Source organism: Helianthus annuus, chromosome 9 (genome assembly GCF_002127325.2).
Source record: "Helianthus annuus cultivar XRQ/B chromosome 9, HanXRQr2.0-SUNRISE, whole genome shotgun sequence".
Taxonomy (NCBI): Eukaryota; Viridiplantae; Streptophyta; class Magnoliopsida; order Asterales; family Asteraceae; genus Helianthus; species Helianthus annuus.
This window is the reverse complement of record NC_035441.2, coordinates 171,522,415-171,545,908: the sequence shown is the minus strand read 5'-3', so window position 1 is coordinate 171,545,908 and position 23,494 is coordinate 171,522,415. Positions and strand designations below refer to the sequence as shown.

The 23,494-nt window shown below is 35.4% G+C and overlaps 3 protein-coding genes and 1 long non-coding RNA gene across 7 annotated transcripts; 3 read left to right on the top strand and 1 right to left on the bottom strand.

The window, feature by feature from the left end:
- The first annotated feature begins 775 nt into the window (after nt 1-775).
- On the top strand, nt 776-4,545 carry LOC110879580. 4 transcript variants are annotated; one of them, XR_002558778.2, is made up of 9 exons: nt 776-977; nt 1,193-1,239; nt 1,802-1,865; nt 2,151-2,249; nt 2,655-2,709; nt 3,668-3,801; nt 3,916-3,999; nt 4,076-4,144; nt 4,346-4,545. It is a non-coding gene; the product is annotated as an uncharacterized LOC110879580 (long non-coding RNA). The 4 variants fall into 4 exon arrangements; XR_002558776.2 differs by having other exon boundaries at nt 2,114-2,249; XR_002558774.2 differs by having other exon boundaries at nt 2,024-2,249.
- Nucleotides 4,546-7,737: 3,192 nt separating this feature from the next.
- Nucleotides 7,738-10,196, top strand: LOC110876755. The gene is made up of 8 exons (XM_035977123.1): nt 7,738-7,783; nt 7,865-8,201; nt 8,305-8,386; nt 8,488-8,789; nt 8,880-9,128; nt 9,219-9,330; nt 9,472-9,625; nt 9,667-10,196. The coding sequence occupies exons 1-8, from the start codon at nt 7,738-7,740 to the stop codon at nt 10,194-10,196; spliced, it is 1,812 nt and encodes a 603-aa protein (XP_035833016.1).
- A 2,607-nt stretch (nt 10,197-12,803) lies between these two features.
- On the bottom strand, nt 12,804-16,639 carry LOC110879579 (floral homeotic protein DEFICIENS). Its single transcript, XM_022128059.2, has 7 exons — nt 16,312-16,639; nt 16,175-16,241; nt 13,939-14,000; nt 13,626-13,725; nt 13,408-13,449; nt 13,274-13,318; nt 12,804-13,121 (listed from the first exon to the last, which is right to left on the bottom strand). The coding sequence occupies exons 1-7, from the start codon at nt 16,497-16,499 to the stop codon at nt 12,936-12,938; spliced, it is 690 nt and encodes a 229-aa protein (XP_021983751.1). The 5' UTR covers nt 16,500-16,639; the 3' UTR covers nt 12,804-12,935.
- A 4,721-nt stretch (nt 16,640-21,360) lies between these two features.
- On the top strand, nt 21,361-22,852 carry LOC110874948 (coatomer subunit alpha-2). Its single transcript, XM_022123265.2, has 2 exons — nt 21,361-22,417; nt 22,581-22,852. The coding sequence occupies exon 1, from the start codon at nt 21,375-21,377 to the stop codon at nt 21,816-21,818; it is 444 nt and encodes a 147-aa protein (XP_021978957.1). The 5' UTR covers nt 21,361-21,374; the 3' UTR covers nt 21,819-22,417; nt 22,581-22,852.
- Nucleotides 22,853-23,494: the final 642 nt, after the last annotated feature.

Sequence of the window (23,494 nt, the reverse complement as noted above, 5' to 3'; positions counted from 1 at the left end):
AAGACGAAGTCGACAGACATATGCACCAACATAATCCTTCAACATCGAATGTTACATAATGAAGGTCTTAATGGGCTTTTAAGATATATCAAGGTCCAACATGGTTTATTAGGGAATGCATGACTTGTAATTCTTCGTTACGATGTAATAACACTCAATACAACGTGTTGTAACCTTTCAACATTGAATGTTTCAAAATAAAGGCCTGAACAAGCCATTAAGATATATATCAATGCTTACCACAGTTTATTAGGGCATGTATGACTTGTAATTATTCGTTACAATATAATATCACTCAATACAACGTGGTATAACCCTTCAACGTTGAATTTTACATAATAAAGGCCTTAATTGGGCCATTAAGATATATCAAGGCCCACACGGTCTATTAGGGCTTGTATGACCTGTTAGTGTCCATTACGATACAAGATTACTCAACATGACATGATATAACCCTTCAACATCAAATGTTACATAATAAAGGCCTTAACGAGCCATTAAGATACACTACAAAAAAAAGCCATCTAGTGGCACACATTTTTAATGGCATTTTGGTTTTGTGCCACTAATTTTTGTTTTTAATGGCACTTTAGGTATTTAACACATACATTTAGTGGCATTTAACTTTTATATCACTAATCAAGGCTTTTAGTGGTATTTTACATATGCCACCAAAATATTTTATATGTTTTAATGGCACTTTGTCTATCCCATATAAATTTTTGAATAACTCATTTAAAATTTTCACTATTTCCCTCTTAAAACCTAAAAATTTCCCAAGAAATTTCTTCTTTCTCTCTCACCAAAATCAATTTCCCTCCCCAAAAATCAAATGTTCAATTTCATCTATTTCTTTGACCATCTCTCTGATGTCGGTTCTCTACAGTGACAAATTGTTTTCATCAAGATTCAATTGCCTTCAATCCAATAATACACACCTTCATCATCCAAGGCTTTTTCTACTGCACCAACTATCGGTTATAATCTCTCTCAGTTCTCTCGTTTTTCACTTTATTTAGGCTACAAATTTGTTGGATTTACTAATATTAATTGATTTTGAGTTTAAGTTAACAGTTAGGTTTATTGTTTTTGGTGATTTAAACATATCTACTTAGCGACTATGATATCGATAGTTCATTTCTATTTTGAAAATAATTTGGGGATTAGTGACATATCTTGGTGAAACTTGCAGATTCAGAGAGGACCTGATATTAAAAGAGACGACGTATGTTAACGAAGGTGAAATTCGATGTTGACTGTGAATGTGTTCAATTTTATTGCAAATGTTAAAATTTAACCAATGAATGCTTCAATTTAGTGTTTTTTGTTGTATAAACTTGTGATTATGGGGCTCCTTTGAATCAATTTTGACATCTGAATAATGTTTATAACTAATGCACACCACTTGCTCGATGAAATGCCTGTGTGAGACTTGCCTTTCACTAAATAGAGTAAAGATGCATGGTACAGATTGAATAGAGACCAAGAGTTGGGGAGAGTAAATTCTTAACAACAAGTTTAAAAGTAAAGATTAAAAAAAAAAAAAAACCAAACAAATAGACCCAACGGAGAGGCAGAGAGCTAAGAAAAATAGGATGAGTGAGTAAGTGGACGGTTTTATGTTGATTTGTGTCAATTTGAAGATTGCAGAAGTATAGGTACAATAACAATTCTTTTTAGGAAATAATTGATCATGTTTGACTTTTAATACATGTATCAAACTGCTCTGTGTATTTGTATATCTTTTTATTTTTTGAACAATTTCACATTAGTCTTTTCATGATTGATATCGGATTTTCAGGTATTCCTTTCAGTTTCTTTGGGGTGCTCTTTATACGTGGATCACCAGCATAGAACCCACAAAAGTGAGTTAATAAATTCATATAAATCAATAATCGGTCTTTATTCTCTTAAGTTTTTATGTACTACATTTACAAATGAAAGTTTCTTGTGGTTTCTTTTTTTTCTTTCATAGTTGCAAGGTTTATGCTATTTTTCTCTGTTTCATCAACTTTCTAATTAGATATTGGATATCTGAACATCTTTGGGAAAGAGTGTACCGTTCTATGTGATTTTCAAGCCTATCATTTCTTTTCTTTTTTGGGTGCGAAAGTTGGGGAAGCTAAAGCTCCAGGTGTCCATGGTTTCAGGCATGTTATTGTAGTTTTGATCGGTTTAGTCTCTTCCTTAGCTGGTGGAGTGAGTTATTGTTTTTTAAGGGTTGCAGCAAAGGCCTCCGACCAATATATGTAAGAATGCTTTATCGTTCTATGTAAGAATGCTTTATCGTTCTATGGTCTTACGATATTTGTTTTCTCAAATTAAAAATCTATCTTTATTATCGTTCTATGGTCTTATGATATTTGTTTTCTCAAATTAAAAATCTGTCTTTCTAAAATATCTTCCATTATTCTTTGAAGGGTACTATATGTTCATTTGGTCTAATACGCACACACTTAAGTTACCATGACCAATAATTCAAATTCACGATTAAGATAACTAACATATCTTTTTAATTATGCCAAATTGTTATTGTGAAATAAACCACTAGCATTATTGAATTTTATAACTAAAAGATTACTAGCAACTATTGCTTGTTTAGTACTCTTTCGGTTCAATCAAACCAAAAACCAATAAATGTACTTATTTTACAGGTTGCATTGTTCTAGTAATGGGATACAGGATCATCACGAGTAGCTCTGTAATTTGGTAAAGTCATCGGATGTTTTCTTGTTATTGTTTTAACTTGTAGTACCGTATGTTTTAGACAGAAAAAAGAATTGGAGTGAGGTGTGCTTGGCCTATGACCTGTATACTTTGAACAGACCAGGCGTGTAAATGAGCCGAGCTACTCGAGCTCAGCTCGAAACAAGTCAGAGTTTTCGAGCTTAAACGAGGCCAAGCCCGGCCCAAACAAAATAAGCTTGTTGAGTAAAAGAGCCCGAGCTTCACTTATCGAAGTCTAGCTACCTTGCGATCATGTATTAAATTATAATCATTACTATTTAAAACTATGAAATTTAATATTAGTTAAAAGTTATATAACTAATAAAGTAATTGTATTAAATTAAAATAATTACTATATTAACCCCTAGGATGGCAAACGAGTCGAGCCCGGACTTGATTAGACTCAAGCTCGAGCTTATTTAACTTAGAAAGCTTGGGGTCGGCTTTTAGGTAGTTTTCAAACTCGGGCTTGGCTAATTAATTTATGTTAATTATAAATGTTATTTTATGTATAATATAGTTATATTTTATAATTTATAAAAAAAGTAATTATTATAATTTAATATATTAGTTAAAAATTGTATAAATAATCGACTCATTTTGGCTCACGAGGTGGCTAGAGCTTGATAAGTGAAGCTTGGGCTTGTTTACTCAACAAGCTTATTTTTAAGTTTGGGCTCGATCTCGACATTGTTTAAGCTCGACTCGTTTCGAGCTAAGCTCGAGTAGCTTAACTTGTTTACACCCCTAAGTACTTTGATCTTTGCTAATGTTGAATTTAAAATTTATTTGAATAAATTATGGAGAAAGCTCCAATTTTAGACTTCTCTTTAGGACTCTAAAATGGCTGAGTCGCCCTTGAATTGATATGGTGTGTTTGCTTTTATGCTTGGTCAATGAATTTTTTATTGGATGAATTTATGCATCTTATGATTTGTAGCATGAAGATATAGATGGTGAAGATAGGTTCTTCGATTCCTCTATAATGTCTTTCTTGCTAGTTTCTTAAAGTGCACAAGCATATTTCTAGTTCATGAAAAAGTAATGGTTTTGGATTTGCTGAAAACTGAGAAGGTTAGATTTTGTACGATTGTCATAACTCACTACTGATTACTTTTACTTGAATTGCATCCTTTTGAACTTGATTCTTAAACTAGAAAAGTGACTTTATTTTTCTTTATTAATTAGGTGATGTATTGACATTAGAAATACAATCTGTTACTTGAAACTCATGAGTCATGGCAGTGGTGGATATCTTCCACAGTTAACTTGGTAAGTCTATTTTTTTATCATGCCGTTATTACTTATAGAATGTTGTTTTATTCTTTTAAGTGTTTTTGCTATGCAGGGCTGCATCAACGGCATCTATTACTATCCACAATTTGCGAGTGTTGTATACCATAATGAGGACTAGCAGGTAATATGTTGGTTTTTGGTCTACATGTTAGGTGTTCGAGCTAATTATATATGTTGGTTTTTTGTCTAATTGTTAGGTATTTGGGCCATTTTTTATACATCATTTTCTTTTGTATCAAGAACAATGAGTTTTGTAACTTAAAGAGCTTTTATATATTTTTTAATCAATACTAATGCTTGTTTATATGATTGATAATGGCAGGGGTAGATATTATGAGAAGCTTTAGAGCTGACTTTTATGACAATGAAATTCTCACCAAAAGGAACTTATAGACTTTTCGTGTAAACATTAGAATTTGGAATATGTTACTCATTACACAACGTTTATGCTAGCATTTGGAATATTTTTTGGATGGAACTTATTATTGAAGTTATAATATTATGATTTCTACATTTACAATTTTTTCGAACTTTATTTTGTATTTTTTATTGTAAATAATGTGAGTTTTGTGGTAAAATTATGTGTAACTAAAAGTAGTACAATTGTGGCAAAATAAAGTGTCACTAAAACTTGTTTGGATATGTAATTAGGATTAATGGCACAAAAATTGTGCCATATTGTATTATGGCAAAAAAAAAGTGCCACTAAAAGCAAAAAAAACTTTGTGCGGCATATTGAAAAAGTGCCACTAAAAGGCTTTAGCGTCAATGCTTCTAGTGGCACTTTTTTTGTGTGCCACCCATTCCTACAAGGGTTTTTAGTGGCATTTTTTTTGTTTTTTGTGGCACCTTTTGTATGTCACTAAATGAAATTTTTTTTAGTGATATATCAAGGCCTAACACGTTCTACTAGGGCATATATGACTTGTAAATTTTTTGTTACTATATAATAGCACTCAATACAACGTGATGTAATCCTTCAACATTGAATGTTACATAATGAAGGTCTTAATGGGCTTTTAAGATATATCAAGGCCCAACATGGTTTATTAGGGCATGCATGACTTGTAATTCTTCGTTACGATGTAATAGCACTCAATACAATGTGATGTAACCCTTCAACATCCAAATTTACCTAAGAAAGGCCTTAAGGCCTTAACGGGCCTTTAAGATATATCAAGGCTCAACATGTTCTATTAGGGCATGAATGACTTGTAATTCTTCGTCATGACTTATAATGCAGGGTTTATCTTTGTAGTGTTTACATAGTTATTTTTAAGGGTTATTGGATTTTATCACCCCTAACTATTGGCTATTGGTCGCTGTCACCCCTAACTATCACTTTGACGCTCGCCACTCCCAACTTAACACTTAGTGTGTTCTGTCACCACGTCGTTAATTAATTACTAACTTTTGATCCTGTTACTATACATTTGAGTGTCCTAAGATCCCTAAAACCTTCCTAAGATCCATATGACACTCCCAAGAGTATAGTAACAAGATCAAAAGTTAGTGTTCAGTTAACGATGTGGTGATAGAATACACTAAGTGTTAAGTTGGGGATGATGGGCGTCAAAGTGATAGTTGGGGGTGGCAGTGACCAATAGTCAATAGTTGGGGGTGATAAAATACAATAACCGTATTTTTAACAGGTATCTTTTTGAGCGTATGTTTAATAGAATTGAGTACATCAGCAGCGAATGGCGATGTTGGGTCGGAAACTCAAGAAATGTCAATTCTACTTGGAGTTATTATTTTATTATGATTTTTTAATAGCCGAGTTCCTATAGGATCTTTTTCTTGTAGTGTTTACATAGTTATTTTTAACAGGTAGCTACAGTCCCAGATCAAGTCGAGGAAACGCTCTCTCGCGACAATAGTTCAGATCACGGGCCGAAGACCCCAACTCCAAAAGCCAGTACAATCTTGTCTTCTTCTCCATTGCCGGCTGGCAGTCATGCAGCCACCCCTGTTGCTGCTGCTTCTTCAATCCTTACAGGTAATGCGCTTTTAAAATATATGAAATACATATAATAAAAATAGATATAATTGATTTAAACACAAAATTTTAAAAAAGTAATGTTTCGTGGAAAATGCGTTGGAAAATTAATTCCGTGAGAAATGTGTAGGTGAATTCTAACGAAACATTTGTGTGGGAAATAAGTAGGAGAATTTGTAGGAAATGCGTCAGAAAAAATTACCCACGAGTAAAATTACTACAACCCATTTTCGTGGGAAATCCGTGGGTAAACACAGTTACCCACGAATTTCCCACGGAAATTGACGTGGAAATAGCAACAGTTTTCTAGTAGTGAATGGATACATAAGACATGTTTCATAACCGAGTAGTTTTTTCACTTTTTGAGCTTGTATCACAAAGTGGGTTGACGCCCCTACCAAGGGCGGTATCTCCATCTCAAAGATGCCGCCCATGGGTGAGTTATCCAAAAAAATGGCAAATGTTTCAGGGGTTTTTTTCTTGGGCTACCATCACTTCACAACTAACTTGTAATCAGGTACGCATTTTAAGACCAAGATGTCGCCCTTGGTAGGGGCGGTAATAGTCTTGTTAAAACTGATAAAAAAGTCTATTTGTTGTGATGCAAACTATGGGAGTATACCCATTTCTAGAAAGATCATATATCCATCCATGATTTGTTGTGATGAAAACTTTGAGCTTCTAGGGTTAAAATATCGACATGACTTGGTTAGGGATGTCCTTTATAACATATTCAGGCGCACTGGTATTTCTCTTATGAAGAGGCACCCGTCAATTTTTAACTGACCCATTGGAAGGGAGATCTACCCTTCGACCAGCCGACATTTTGGTCTTTGGATGGGTAGAAGGAAAACATGCATGTGTGGATCTAACAGGGGTTTCCCCGCTTGTGGGCTTAGGGGGTAGTGCTTTCACGGTGGGTTAGGCAGCTTTAAAGGCTGCTTCGGGCAGGGCCGGCTATCCCCAAGTGCTGGGTGTGCTTGAGAACAGGGCCCAAATAATTAAAGGGCCCAAAAAATTTTAAGTTTTCTTTATATATATGTAGCCCAAATTTTTTACAGGCCCAAACCTTTGTAACAAACCCAATCCCTTAACCGATTAAAGGCCCAAACCTTTGTGAAAAATACAATTGCCGCTGCAGGAAATCAAACGTCGCGGTTGTTTTGCACCAGGGATTTCTGATCGAACACAAGTTTTGCCAGCCAGATTCGCAGTCTCGCAGTCATCATCATCATCATCATCGCGATTCAGGAATCATCATCATCCGCAGATTCGTGATTGAGGAGGTATTTGTTTGTTGTCTTTTGATTTTTGTTTGTTGTTGTCTGTTACGGTCGCAACCACGATTCCGAGTTACGGTTCCAACTCCGAGTTACATCTTGATTTCGACAAAGATTCAGAGTCCAAGTGTTTTCATATCGAGATTTCGATTTTACGACAAGTTATAATCATTCATGATTAATGATCTTACTGTTGTTTATTTAGACTGTTATGAATGATGTGAATTGTGTTTTTTTTTTTTTTTTTTTTTTTTTTTGCAGTTGATATTCGTCTTCTTAAGCCCACTGCTGCTTAACCGAAGCCTAAAGTGACTTCATCTTGAGGTAAAATCTTGATAATAATAATTATTTATGTTTTATTAGTTATACTTTAAATGTATTTGACTTCGTGTGATTTGTGATTGAATGGATGTTATTCGTTAATATATAGAAATTATGCCTCCCGTTCCTAAATACAAACACCTATCCGGCCATCAAAAACGTAAGAGGAAGAAGCTAGAGGAAGAGAAAAGAAAGACGGACGAAGTAAAACAAAACTGAGTAGACAAGTTTTTTTCAAAAGAAACTCAAAGTTCTAGTTCTAACTTGGGTGATGATAATGTGGGTGAAGACAATGCGAAAGGAGATGAAGAAGCTAATGTGGGCGAAGACAATATGAACGTAGATGTAGACAACGTGAACGCAGGTGAAGATAATGTTAATGCTACCGTGGATGAAGAAGCTACTATGTGTGAAGATGATGTTAATCCCGTTCCGGATATTGATATTTTTGATCCTAGAAATTGGGGTGGGCTTAGTAATGACATGATTAAAGAGTTGGTTATGAAAGGTCCAAAAAGAGATAGGGATGTTGTTAAGGGGCCTGTGGATAAATTTGGAAGATATTTTTCTAATACCATGTACACTAGAATTCTATCAAATAGTGAGACGTGCGATAGAGAATGGCTAGTGTATTCGAAAAAAACTTGACAAACTCTATTGTTTTTGTTGTAAAGTTTTTAGAACGGGGCATCCGAAAGGTGGGTTGGATGATGAAGGTTATAACGATTGGAGACATGCCGGTGGCAGACTTAAAGAACATGAAGTTGGTTTAGAACATTTCAAGAATATGAATGAATGGTTTGAATTGCGCCAAAGGTTGAAATGCAAAGAAACAATTGACAAAGTGGCATATGAGCAATTTAGAAAAGAAAAAGATTATTGGAAACAAGTCATCTTAAGATTGTTGCACTTGTGAAGTTTCTTGCAAAATATGGCTTAGCGTTTCGTGGGTCAAATGAGAAGTTGTATAAAAAAGGCAATGGAAACTTTTTGGGTTTGGTTGAGATGTTGGAAGAGTTTGACCCGATTATGAAAGAACACGTGCGCCGAGTTTTGAATGCAGAGTGCCATGTACACTTTCTTAGCCACAATATTCAAAACGAGTTGATACAATTATTAGGGGATAAAGTTAGAACCGAAATCATCAAGAAGGTTAAGCAAGCAAAGTATTACTCCATCATCCTCGATTGCACGCCTGATACAAGTCACTAAGAGCAAATGCCCATAATTGTGAGGTTTGTGAATTTTAACTCTAGTTCCGTGACCATTGAGGAATCCTTTTTAGGTTTTTTGGTTGTTGATGATACCACGGGTTTAGGTCTTTTTGAAGTAACATGTAAGGAATTAGAGTCGCTTGATCTTGATATTGGTGATATGCGTGGTCAAGGCTACGATAATGGGGCAAACATGAGAGGAAAAAACAAAGGAGTTCAAACTAGATTTTTAGAAAAAAATCCTAGAGCCTTCTATAGTGCTTATGGTTGTCATAGTCTAAATCTAACATTGTGTGACATGGCTAACACAATTACTAAGTCTAAGGAATTTTTTGGAACAATACAACGGTTATATACTATCTTTGCCTATTCTATTAATAGGTGGCAAATTTTGAAAGACAATGTTAAAGGATTAACTCTTAGATCATTGTCTACAACCCGTTGGGAAAGTCGTATAGATAGTATTAAGCCTATAAGAACTCAACTTGGAGATGTAAGAAAAGCTTTGCGAGAAGTTAGGGGGACGGATAGAGATGCTAAAATCATAAGTGAAGCTAAATCATTAGAAGAGTATGAACTTGGTGATTTTGAATTTTTGGCATAAATTGTCATTTGGTTTAAATTATTATCAAAGGTGAATGTGGTGAGCAAACAGTTGCAAGCAAAAGATGTTGTTCTTGATGTTGCTATTGATGAAGTGGACAAATTAATTAAATTCTTTAAGAAGTATAGAGAAGTGGGGTTCTCTAAGGCACTTGATGAAGCTAGAGAAATTGCAAATGAAATAGGTGTTAATGCGGAATTTCGTCAAAAAACGTGTGATATATAGGAAAAAAACAATTTGATGAATCGTCAAGTGTAGAAGAAGTAACATTTTCACCCGAGGAGGATTTTAGAGTAAATTATTTTTTAAGTATTGTTCATCAAGCTATTTTTTCACTTGAAACAAGATTTGAACAACACCAAAAATTCGAAAAAATATTTGGGTTTTTGTTTCCTAAAAAGTTTAAGACTCTTGATGAAGCCAAGCTTAAGGAGTGTTGTTATCGCCTTGAAGATGCATTGAAGTATGAAGGAGAATCCGATATTGATGCAAAAGAATTGTATACGGAGTTGAAGTTGATTACTACATTTTTACCGAGACACATTGACAACCCTTTTGACGTTTTAGACTATATCTTCCAACGCAGTACTACTTATCCTTATGCTATAAATGCATATAAAGTGTTGTTGACAATTAATTCCGGTAACCGTGGCATCGGCAGAAAGAAGTTTCTTAAAGTTGAAGTTGTTGAAGACCTATTTACGTTCTACAATGTCACAAGAAAGGCTAAACGGGTTGGCGACAATATCTATTGAAAGTGAAATATTAGATACTATGGATTACAAGGAGTTGATCGAGAGCTTTGCTTCAAAAAACGCTAGGAGAACCACACTGTTTACTTAGCAAGTAAGTTCGATACTTTGATCATTTTTGCTACACTATTTTTGCTAATTTGTTTTATCTATTTCATAACAATTATCGTAGTATTATGAATTTTTAGTATATATATATATATATGATTCAATGATTGATGAGTTTATGCTATATGAAGATTTGCGAATAGGGCCCAAATTTTTTATTTCGAACCGGGCCAATTTTTTTTTTGTGATTTTCGGAGACGGCCCTGGCTTCGGGCAAAGTGACAAAATACGAGAAAACGTGCCTTGACAACCAGCACGTCTTTATCTCATTTGCTTTTGATACTTTGGGTTTGCATTTGCTTTTGATACTTTGGGTTTGCTGGCGCCAGAGGCTGTGGACCTACTTAGTCGAGTTCAAAGGGTCATGCATAGTAATGTTATGATCCCGAGATCTATTGGCGTAGTTTTTAAAAGACTTAGTTTTGCTATTCAAAACAGCTTGTTGCCCGTTTACCATTATCTCGATATAAATTCTTAACATGAAACATGTAAATGACATAATTTAGAAAGGTTTTATAGACGTAAAAAAAAAAGATACAGTTGTCTTTATTTAATTTACATTGAACTAGCTGTAGTTCTGTCGAGTTCGTGTTTTAAGTTTACCCTATTTGGTCAAATCAAATCAAGTTCGACATACAGTTTGTCGCTTTACCCGAAATTATATCTCTTATACAAAAAGCAACTTAGGGTGTCTTTAACCACATTCGCATCCCTTCATCAAAAGGCACCTTTTCACTCAACATTACGCATCCCTTCATCAAAAGGCACCATTTCAATCAACAATACACTTTTACTTTCAAACATTTTAAAGAGCATTGATTCAACAACATATATACATGAGTAAACCGACGTCACAATTAAATAAATCACATTTCAAAACCCAAAGCCCAATCGACATACCCTTACAATTCCGTTCCCGTCCTTTCAAATTATCTTAATTCTAAAAGTAAAATATATTTTAACATCCATCTAAAATAATATAATGAAAGCGAAGACAACCGAACTGCCATAAACATTCAACCACCGTCGTGAGTGGATCACAATTTATGATAATCAAACCGACACGTCTGCTCCCACCACTGTTTCTCCGCCGTCCCCAGGGCTTCACACCCTATATCACCCTCACCACCACCGCAATAACCACCGACATGTGCTCCGGTCAACTTTTTTAAACTAATTTTCATCACTCAACAGTTTATTTGAAATACTAGAAAAGGTGTCAAGGAAGGATAAGAACAAGATGATGATTAGACTGAATTTTTCAGTTGCCGCAAACAAGAGGAAGAGGAGTCAAAATCCAGTCACTCAATTCCCAAATGATAATTTCTTTCAGCCGCAATGCAATTTGATGCATAACACCAATGTTTTTGTCAACAGTTTCGGTACCAATCTTCAACTTTCTCCACCGGCCGGAATGCACGAAGAACAGACAGTAGACGATAGTTTTATTAATTGAATGATGTTGCAACAAAACTTCATAATTAACTACCATGTAAGTAATGGGTGGTTTTGAGAAAGGGATATGGAAAAGATAACAACAATTGGGATTTGCTATGTAGGAAGAAGGAAACCGTTTTCAAAACTAAAATTAAGATTACGTAATAGAGGGTGGGGTCAAATACCATTAAAATGGCGTGGGATATGTTGGATTCAATTCAACCATTCCCTTCTTGAATCGCAATTAGAGTAAAGTTCACGTTCCTCGCTAAACATGAATCGTAATCGCTCAAGTAGTCGAAGATTCAAACATATGCATTTTCATGTTATTCTTTCTTTTTTTCATTCTTAAATGGCAATTTTTGAACAATTCCGATTCAGTGGCGGACTTTACGAAACCACTGAAATTACACTCTTATTTTAAATGCTTCTTATTGTATTTCTCATCCAGTGGCGGACTTTACGAAACCACTGAAATTACACTCTTATTTTAAATGCTTCTTATTGTATTTCTCATCCAATTACAGATCAACGTACTTCAACAAATGTAAGTGCTTAAATTTCATTTTCTCCCTTCCATTGAATTTGATTTAGTTTTCCATAAATCTGTAACTTCGTTTACTTTTTTAATTTTGTTATTGTTTATATTTTATTTTTTAAATTTCAGCCATCAATCCATCGTCAAGTATCAGTAAATGGTTGCACCGGATGAAGAAGCTCAGTCATGTTTAGTATGATCTTAACAATGCCCAAAGAATGTATGTGAAGTGCAAGAATACGAGACTCGATCTGCAACAATGTGGTGGCTTTCATTATCATCCACAAGTTCTTAAACACTAAACCTATATAAACCCACCCTTCTTTTTTCGGTAGCTCGATCGATTACTTCCATAGCATCTCTTTATTTGATCCCGATTATTTGTTAATAATTCAAATGAATCGGTTTTGTATACATATAATCAGTTGTTACAGTGTATGTTACACAAAAACGTATAAAAGTTTGAAGCCTATTTTATATCACCTTTTTCAAGATCCCGCTGCAACGCGCGGGATAGCGTCAACTCGTTTAAATACAAACACCAACAATTAGTTAAGAAATAACCACACACATCATCAGTCACAATACAGAAAAAGTGGAGGGGTACTGTTTGGATACAACTAATTAAAGTCTTTAAAATACATAGGAGAGGTTTGGTACTAGCCAAGCAATGCATAGGTGGTTAGGTCTGATGCAGCAGCATGAAGATCATTTGGATGATTAGGCTGCAGCCGCAGAGTGAGGATTCGTGGTGCAGCAGCGATATGTGGTGGGTATCCATACAAGGCTTCATACTCTCCAGCATCTTCTATCATCCCGTATTGCGGATCCTCTCCTCTTATATCCTAGTTAACATTCAATTCAATCAAATGGTTATATGACTCTGCCAAACATGGTCTTGATTAGAACAAACTAAACCACTATACACAGTCTAATGACAGTGAAATAGTAACTCATTTGACATTGTTGTTCTACAGTTGAAGTTATGAGGGCTTACAAATTCATGCATTAGCTTTTTGTACACGTCTTGAGCACTTCTCACCTGAAAGAAACAAATAAAAATGCATGATTTGAAAAGGAACTGTGATTCCAAGTATTAATGTTGATATTATTGTGTACAAAGTTAATTACCTTCTTCTTGCAAGTCTCCAACTTATTACTAATCACTTTAAGCTGCATTTTGGTCCCAAAAAAACCCGGCATGAGCTTCACACTACTACGTACGGAAAACCATTTGACGAAAATGTCCATCGCTTATATGACAAAATAGCGACATATATAGCGAAGGATTTGTTATAATCCATAATATCCATTGCAAGGAGATTATACAGAATTTAAAAGAAACTGACCTTGCGTTCGCGAATGATGTATACAGCCTCCTGTGACTCCCTCTCAAGATCAAGCAATTCTTCAAACCCTACATTCTCCAAGCAATCCCCCAACCTTTGTCTTTTCCATTCCCACCACCATTAAAAGAATGAAATTAGTTAAAAAAATATATGTTTTTTTAAAGCCGCTTACTCACACACCCTCTAAACCAAATCTACACATTTTGGTCCATACGGGACTTGAACCCTCACATGGTGAGCGACACATTTTTTCCTAACACTTTGGTAGCAAAGAAAGGAAATAGTTAGCTAATATTAATTAGTCTCCTTCAACCTGATTTGCCTTCTTAGATTTGTGTTCACATCTTTCAGCTGCCTCAGCTCCTCTTGCATTTTCTGCATAAATTCCCCTAATTAAAAACTGCTACAGATTATAATTGGTGTCTACTCTCTTATTAAGCATCCCTTTGACCAATTTAAGATGAGAATTAAACAAGAATTAGCCTAAGTAATTAGACTAAGCGGTATGGAGGGTCGGTGGAGGCCCGTCCTCCCGCTGCCGCCCCAAACTCCCCACCCCCCATGCCCGTCGCCGCCCCATTTCCGGCAACTCCGGCTCCCACCAGCCGAACTCGACGGCCCAACCTCCTCTCTCCTTCTCTCACATATACCTATACATACATATATATATATATACACATATATATATAGGGTAAGGTTCATGCGAGAACCACCCTTATTGCGAGAACCGCGAGAACCAATGTGAACACAAAATAAAATCTAAAAAAAATCAAAAAAGCACTCAAAAATTTTTTTTTATTTTTTTAATATTTTTTAACAAAAAATCGCTATATTTCGTTCCATAAAAAAAAAAAAAAAACCTTTTTTTTTCGAGTAACAGTTATCCATGCACATGTGCATATGTATCATTACTTCAACAAATTCGGTAATACATTATCAGGAATAGACAATTGCACTTTAATTTACAATACCATTAGTAATACACTACTTTTTACATTACCAATATTCAAAATGCACATGTGCATAATTAGGTATAACCATGATATAACGTGTTTTGATACAAAAAGTTTGTGATTTTGAATGGAGAAGTAGACCCATTACATGTTTTTTGGTTAGTTATATCTAGTGGTTGATGGTTTGGTTATAGTTGTCAATTTTTTATGTAATATGTTGATTGGATGGTATAAATGGTGTTTACATACATGTAATAAAGTGAAAATATTGTTAATGGTATTGTATTATGGATGGTAGGAGGTAATGGTATTGTATTATGGATGGTAGGAGGTAATGGTAGTGTATTATGGATGGTATGATAGATGAAAGGGAAAGTGTATTCAAAGTGGTGTACCAAAACACCTTATTTCATGTTGATACATATAATGCACATGTGCATTTCTAATATTGGTAATGTAAAAAGTAGTGTATTACATATGGTAGTGTAAATGAAAGTGCAATTGTCTAATATATGTAATGAATTACGGAATTTGTCAAAGAAATGACAGAAATGCACATGTGCATGCTTGTGTATTATGGATGGAATGATAGATGAAAGAGAAAGTAGTGTACCAAAACACCTTATTTCCTGTTGATACATATAGATGCACATGTGCATTTCTAACATTGGTAATGTAAAAGATAGTGTATTACACGTAGTAGTGTAAATGAAAGTGCAATTGACTATTATTTGTAATGAATTACGGAATTTGACAAAGAAACGACACATATGCACATGTGCATGGATAACTGTTACTCGAAATTTTTTTTTTTTTTTTTTGAAATTTTTTTTTTATTTTTTTTATTAACAAAATATAGCGATTTTTTCAAAAAAAAATAGTAAAAAAATAAAAAAAATTTTTTTGGGTGTTTTTTAGATTTTTTTAGGAATTACTGTTTGTGTTCACACTGGTTCTCGCGGTTCTCGCAATAAGGGGTGGTTCCTAACGGATCTTTGTCCTATATATATATATATATAAAGAGGTCCATCCCCCACCCCTAGTTCCATCACCCTCAAGCCCTTCCTACGTGGCGGTGACGTGGCGGCCCATCCTCTTAAGGATGGGGCTCTCCATACCCTCTAGTCTTAAAACAACATCTTAAATCAATTGTCTAGTAATAATATGTTCATGCTTAATTAAGAAAGGGAAAATTATGGAAATAGGCAAGTTGACAAAAAAAATTAACAAAACAGGCATTAACTTTTTTTTTGTTTAAATAAGCATTGACTTTACATGTGTCGGTTATGGAGGTGCTCGCTTATCGGAGTGTGAGCTATGGAGGACCTATTTTGTTGTTTTAAATTGCCTCTTTTGTTCTAATTGCCTAAGAAATGGTAATTTGGTCTTCCAGTTCTAGATCATCTACTACTTGAGGCTTTTTCACTCTACAAATCTTGAGATTTGAGACATTCAAGAAGAGAAACACAAATATATTCAGGATTTTTACGAGCAAATGCTTTAAATACAAAAGAAAGATAGATAGAAGGTGTTGTCCAGAAGGAACAACATGTAACCCTAAAAAGCTATGTGTAACAAGAAGAAATAATTAACAACCTCATAATGAGAGTTCCATAGATCAATTCCAGACGCCTTCTGATACTGATCAAAGAACTGCTTCGTCCTGACAATAAACAAAATCGAATGAGCAAACGTAAACCTAAATTTAGGGTTTCTAGTTACTAATAACTTACGTAATGGAAGGGCTTATGTACTCATGAAGCTTCTCAGTGCAAGAGACCATGATAATGGAGACTTTAGCATCACATAACACCGTCAGCTCATTCGCTTTCTTGAACAATCCGTTCCTTCTTTTGGAATACGTCACCTGCCTGTTGGTGGAGTTCTCAATCTTCTTGATCTGGATCTTTCCCCTCGCCATCCCCTATGTTGTTGGCACCTCCGATCGATCTGAGGATGAACTTATGGTGGTGGATATGAAGTAATAAAGATATAGATGAAGATCGAGAGAGAGAGAGATTAGGAGAGAGAAGGGAAGGGGTACAAGAAGAAAGTGAAGAAGAATAGTTTCCAGAAAAGGGAAGTATTACTATAAACGTGAAAGAGTAAGAGAAGAGGAAAACACTATTTATGAATTGTTTCTCTTTTCTTACTTAGGTTTGTGCTTCCTTGACCAGCTAGTAAAATAATTATTTTGAATTAATAAGGTAAAACAAAAGTTAATAAAAGATACTTAATTGAATTACAACTCCTAAGAGCTTTAGTCATGAACATAAGTTTGTAGTTTTACGGACTTCAACGTGGAAGAGACAAGGCAACGAGAGATTGGGTGTGGGTATGTGAGAAAAGAAGGTGAACATCGTGCGAGCGGGTGAGAGAAAATAGGTGTCATCAGTAGGGCTGCAAATGAATCAAAACGTTCGACGAATAGTTCGTGAATTATTCGCCGGGAAGTTCATTTGTTTATTGAACAAACGAACATGAACAAAAAGTTTCATTCGTTTAGTGAAATGAACGAACATGAAAAGAGGTTACGTTCGTTCATTTATGTTCGGTAACATATTCATTTGTGTTCGATAGTTAATTAGTGTTTTTAGTTTTTATATTTTATTTAAATACTTCAAAATTCTGATAAATAAAATATTAATAAGTGTTCATATTAGTTTGTGTTTATTTGTGTTCATCAACGTCCGTTACCTGAAATTAACAAACATACACAAACAAATTAATTTTCTTAACAAACGAATGTGAGCAGAAATTCTCGTTCAGTAAGTGTTCATGAACAGTTCGTAAACATATATATTTTTAACAAACGAACTCGAATTGAACAATGTCTTGTTCGTGTTTGTTCGATTCATTTGCAGCCTTAGTCATCAATAAAGGTTTTTAGGTAGTTTTTACCGGATATATTTGATGTTCCACGGGCACCAGCCCTAGATGCTCTAACAATTAGTTAAATAAAAATATTATGAGATTACAAGTCTGATGATAAAATATATATTTTAAATAAGTAATTTGTCCTGGCGGGCTTGGACAATAGAGTGTAAAAGTAAAAGTAGGAATTATGAGATTACAAGGTTGCAAGTGTTGTCACCTCGTAAGTCCAAGCCATACGTCTCTTCAATAGTTGAGTTGAGTGCCGCCATCTTCTAAGGCCGTGAGGTATGAGGTATGGGGCGTGGGTTGGGGTAAAACATCCAAATCACCATCCCGGGTGAGTTTGGATTGGGGCGTGGCCCCTTGGAGGTTGGCTTTCAAGCCGGGCGTGGGGCGGAATGACCAAGCGAGCTGGCGGTATTTCATTGGCTCACCCCGTCACGTCAGGCGGCTAATTCAAATTTTGAATTTAAAAATTCTAACGGTCCCCCCATACCACCAAACCGCCACCCCGGTCTCCCAACATCCTCTATATATTTGTAACCCCCAATCCACTGGTCCTCCCATCTCACGAACCGAAACCCCACCGGCTACCCATTCTTGAACCCGCTACCCCACTGGTCCCCCCCATCCCACGAACCCAACACCGCTATGGCATCCTGGACCCGTGAAGAAGAAATGACACTCGTCACTAGCGTCGTCGACGCTATGAAGGGGCGGCCACCGGGCTAAACAAAATATTGGACGGAAACATTCGCGGCCTACCGACATAACGTCGGTAACAACCGCCACAACCTTAACGCGTGCCAACATAAATGGCGCGAGCTACGGCCCAAGCTCGAGCGTTTCAAGGCTTACTACGAAGCCGTTTCCGGTGGCGAGTTAAGCCACGAGGACTGGGTGGCGGTGGTGAACATAGAGTTTCGAGGCAAGGAAAACAAGGCGTTCGACAAGATCAACCTTTTTGAAATTTTTTTAACGCTCTAGGTTTGTTTATTTTGTAATTTTTAGAAATTATGTAATTTTTAGGATTATGTAATTTTTAAAATTTTAATGAAGTTGTAGGTTTTTTTTATAAATGTTGTGTGATTTTTTATAAATTTTTTGTATTTTTTTTTTTAAAAACCATTCTGCCACGCCGTGCACCCAACCCAAGCCCAACCCACGCCCGCCATACCCCGCGGACACGTAACCAGGCAGTGGGGGACTCCCTTTACACGTGTCAGCAAATGCCCCAACCCAAGCCCAACCCACCGCCCCACCGTACCCCACGATCTAAACCATAACACATTTAAATACAATAAAAAAAGATATTACATTAATTCAATCTTCAATTAGTATTATAATATATCAACAAATTTTCGTATTAGGTATAACAAAATGTATTTAGTAAAATTATACGGCACACGAAAATTGAAAAGTGTTAGTTTTATTAGTAAAGTTTTTTTTTTTTTTTTTTTTTTTTTTTTTTTTTTTTTTTGTTGACAAGTAGTCTTATTAACACTAGGACATATAATTGCATGGTGGCATGCACAAGTCATGTTTTGAAAACCACAGATTATTGCACATAGGACACATCAGTGTGTACCCACCAATTATTTTTCATTAACTTGGTCTTTGGATGTGATACGAGAAATTATTACAATTTAAAGTCGTCGTAGTTAATGCTTAGTATATGTTAAAATTGATTTTGAATTTTCAAAAGTAACATAATCAAATTTCAGTAACATGTAACAAATTAAATGCCCCTAAGGGATTTTAAATATAGCTAAATGATCGATTTATTGATCATTTATTAGCATTTATTTTCTTATAACGTATTAGATTATTAGGGTGTAAGGGGCACTCCTCTAAGTGGGGAATGACCTCTCTTACCCACAGCCAATTAGTACGCGCCACGTCAACTTCCCACTTAATTCTCCCGACACCCTCAATTTGATGGCGGCACTCCTCTCTTGGGAGACTTGTTTTTTTTTTATTTTTTTTAATTAAGAAAATATTTTTATAAAAAGTAAAACATAATTTACATAAAATAAAAAATAACATTTCATTTAATAAAATAAAAACAGGGGTTGTGTAGTATATCCGAAAGGTGGTTGTGGTTGTGTACTTGCACCGCTCGAACCACCACGAGACGGTTGCTAGACGCGTCCCTTAGTGTTAGAGCCGACGGACTTTTTCTTGGCTTCGCGGGGTTGGTTCTCCATTGCTCGGTTTGGGTTTGTGTTGTATTTGAAAGAATTTTAGAGGAATAAGATTGAAAATTTGTGTGGTAAAAAATTAGATTTAATGGGGTATTTATAGGTTAAAATTGGATTTTTTTTAAGGAATAGCCGTTGCCAAACGTTCAAAAAATCAAAAAGTTTGAAAAGTTGTGCGGTGAATCAATGCTGCAGACCTGTCCCCGCTTAGACTCCCCGAGGGGTCGGCGGCGGTGTTCCCGAGCGGGGAACTCACTCACCGCACGCCACCCCGAGGACGCCCCGTTCACCCTTATCTATGTCACACGAATACTTTTGAGAAATATATACATAACGTTTACACAAATAATATAATTCGTCCTTTACTTCGGCTATTTTGTCTTTGATGGCGTTTGTTTGATTGATACTCTAATTTATGATTCAAAATTTGTGAATAGTTTGTTCTTTGAAGTTTGATGCTCACTTGTAATTTGCCCATCGTTAGAAGCGGATGGAATTGGTGAATGGTGAGTATGTGAAAATGTAGGATCACCATTGAGCGAGTGTCAAGTGTCGATCAAATATAAGTTTTATTGAACACGTGGGTTTCACCCACCCACCAAATACGTGGTTGTTTTTAGTTTTTTTCTATCGACATTCAAATATAAGCTTTATTGAACACGAAGTTGAATTCTAAATGACGATACGGTGACGAACCGAGGCGATACCGACCTAATAACATATGTACCAATATCATTGTATTGATATTTGTTTTCTTGGATTTCGATATATAGATCAATAACTTTTTTTAACGGTTAATATCTTTAATCTCCTGTCGTCTGTGGGACTTGAACCCAAGACCTTCCCCTTCCCAGCCTAGATGTTTTTAAAGGCTTTTGCCTTTGCCAATGGACCACCACCCCATTGGTATATATCGATCAAATAACTTGTCGATTGATTTTGATTAGGAGCACAATTTTCACATCTGAAGGTGAACATCATCACACGTAAGTCTTTTGGTTTTGGTTTTCTAAAATCAGCAAACTAAACCAATCTATTGATTGAATCTTGCATTCGAATGTGTTGATTGATTAATTAGGGTTTAAATTAAAAACTATAATAGTAAAAAAAACAATAGGGTATAAATTCAAACAGGTTGATCTATCCCTGAAGTTCCTATGATTTGAATCTGGTCATGTTCTTTAGATTCTATACATGATTACATGCATATATATAGACATGTATACAATATATAGTCATTTGTATTGGTATGTCTTTTTGTTTCGAGTTGTGAGTTAGTAAATTCTGCATTGATAAATGGTACTTGTTGGAGATGAATACATGATCAAAGAATGGAACTATAAACTGCATAGGTGTTTATTTACTCTTATTGGGCATCTTGAAAGTTCAATTTCAGAGTCTCCCTGGATTGTTAGTTCTAGTAATGATCAAACTATTAGGATTTGAAACTGGCAGGCTTGTACTTGTATTAACTGGACCTAATTATCATGTAATGCGTGCTTTGTTCCATCCAAAGGAAGATCTTGTTGTGTCTGCATCATTAGATTAAGTCAAATGAATGCAGAATTCTTCGGTGGCGTTGATGTTGATGATTATATCCTTAGATTGTGAACTCTATATCATACCTTAAGAGAGTTTTAACAACGGTGATACAGTTCAATTGTTATTTCTGCAACTGAATATCTTTTCTGTATTTAGTTACAGGAAATTTAGATTAAATGGTGTTTGTTATGAGTCAGTTTCATAATGCTTTGTACTTGGGTGATGTTCAAGAACAAATCAAGATTTTGGAAAATGCTGATCATTTGCCACTAGCTTATGTTACAGCTAAGACCCATGGGTTGAATGATATTGCTGAACGTCTTGTTGCTGAGCTTAAAGATAATGTTCCAGCTTTGACTAGTGAAACCCCGAAAGACATCATGGCCAGGTCATCAGTATTTGTGGCACCGACACCTGGCATGCCTGTAAGCCAAATTTGGGTCCAGAAATCATCTGTGGGTGCTGAACATGCAGCAGCAGTAAACTTTGACACTGCAGTGCGGTTGCTAAAACGCCAGCTGGGATTAAAGAATTTCACACAGTTGAAACCGTTATCTATTGATCTTCACAGGGGAAGTCATTCTTACCTGCGTGTTTTCTCATCATCTCTAGTAATCTAATAAGTCATTGTAAAAGGTTGGAGTGATCAGCAAGCCCCAACGTCCGGGGCCCCACTTGCGCTCGTGTTTAGTTTTTCCCAATTGGAAGATCAACTCAAGGCTCGTGGTTTATAGTTAACGATGTTAGTCAGTACGAGTTGAGAGCTTACTTTATTCACTGTAATATTCAGCTGCCTCACTTCGAGATTAGCATTAATTAATGCTATGGGTGTATGTTTTAAGACGGGTAATCTTATAACAGCATCAAGCTTCGCTAGGCATTTATTAGAGACTAATCCTAATGAAAATCATGGTCAGAAAGCCAGGTCCGTTATTCAGGCAGCATAAAGGAACATCAAGCATTCCACACAGCTGAATGACGACTATAGATGTGTCGTGTCCTTACCGGAGACATCAAGCATAAAGGAACATCAAGCATTCCACACAGCATAAAGGTCCGTTATTCACTCATGTTCCTATTTATCGGAGACAGAAAGATGTGTCGTGTCCTTACCGCACTTCAACTTTTGTTGCATCTCAGGAAGGACAAATTTGTGCCTTTTGTAATCTTTTAGTGGTTGGATCTGATCATCTAGTTTATATCAGATGATTACTATCAGGTATACTTGTGTATGTATTATATTTTTCTTATTTCATTTTCTTTCTGTTATACATCAACATGTACATACAACCCATGCATACACTAAATGCATACAACATATAGATAACACATATTTATGCACCATTCTTGTATACTGATAAGGTGATTTTGCCTCCAAACAGGTGGGATTTTATTCATAATACTTAAAAAAAATGCACCAGTAGAGAGTTAAATACATGTCCTGCATATTCCTGCTGCTGTTGGTGTCGCTCGCTGACTGGTATGTCCTACTGTTTCGTTTCACGAAAGAGAACACCATGGTATAAAAACTCGAACTGATTTTGGTATCAACTTAGTTTCTTGTATTTTAATATTTTCTGCACCTAATTTTCAGTTTTTTAACATTTTGAGAGATTTTCTATTGATATTACTGTAATTCGAACTTGCACGTTATCTCCCAATGCTAGGATTTATATTTCTTTGTAAAGTTCAATGGTGTGTATAGTTTTAATATACCCATGGCCCGCGGTGCTTGACCATGTTTACGAGTCGAATATGCTTGAATTTGATAAACTTTCTTATCCGAAAAGTTAGAATCCTAGGTTTTGCATGCATAGCATATATTATATATATAAGATTGCTTTATAGATGTTTTGATTATGTATACATAGGTAAAAGTGGTCCCAAATCTATTTTTCCTTAGAATACGTTTGACTAATTGTCCCAGCGTGCTTGAATTGGTAGTACGGAAGTGTGATTGTGTATCTATAACTAGTACCATTTCTTGTATGGCACTTTTGTTTTCACAAATGGCCTCTTGATTAAACAGTGTTACTTTAGTTCGTTAGTTTCTTGGGTAATTTAGCCATTTCATCACAAAAAAAAAAGTAAAAACCTCAACCATAACCTTTGAAAGATCATAATTTATTATAAACTAAAAGAACTGTTTTCAACTGAATATTAACATGATTGTGTTTTTTGGTTAATGGAAATTTTGAGTAATTACTAAATTTATATATTTTTTGTTATGTTTTGATTTTATGAATTATTAGGATTTCCTTCGTATTTCTGATTTTTGGATATCGGATTGACAAAT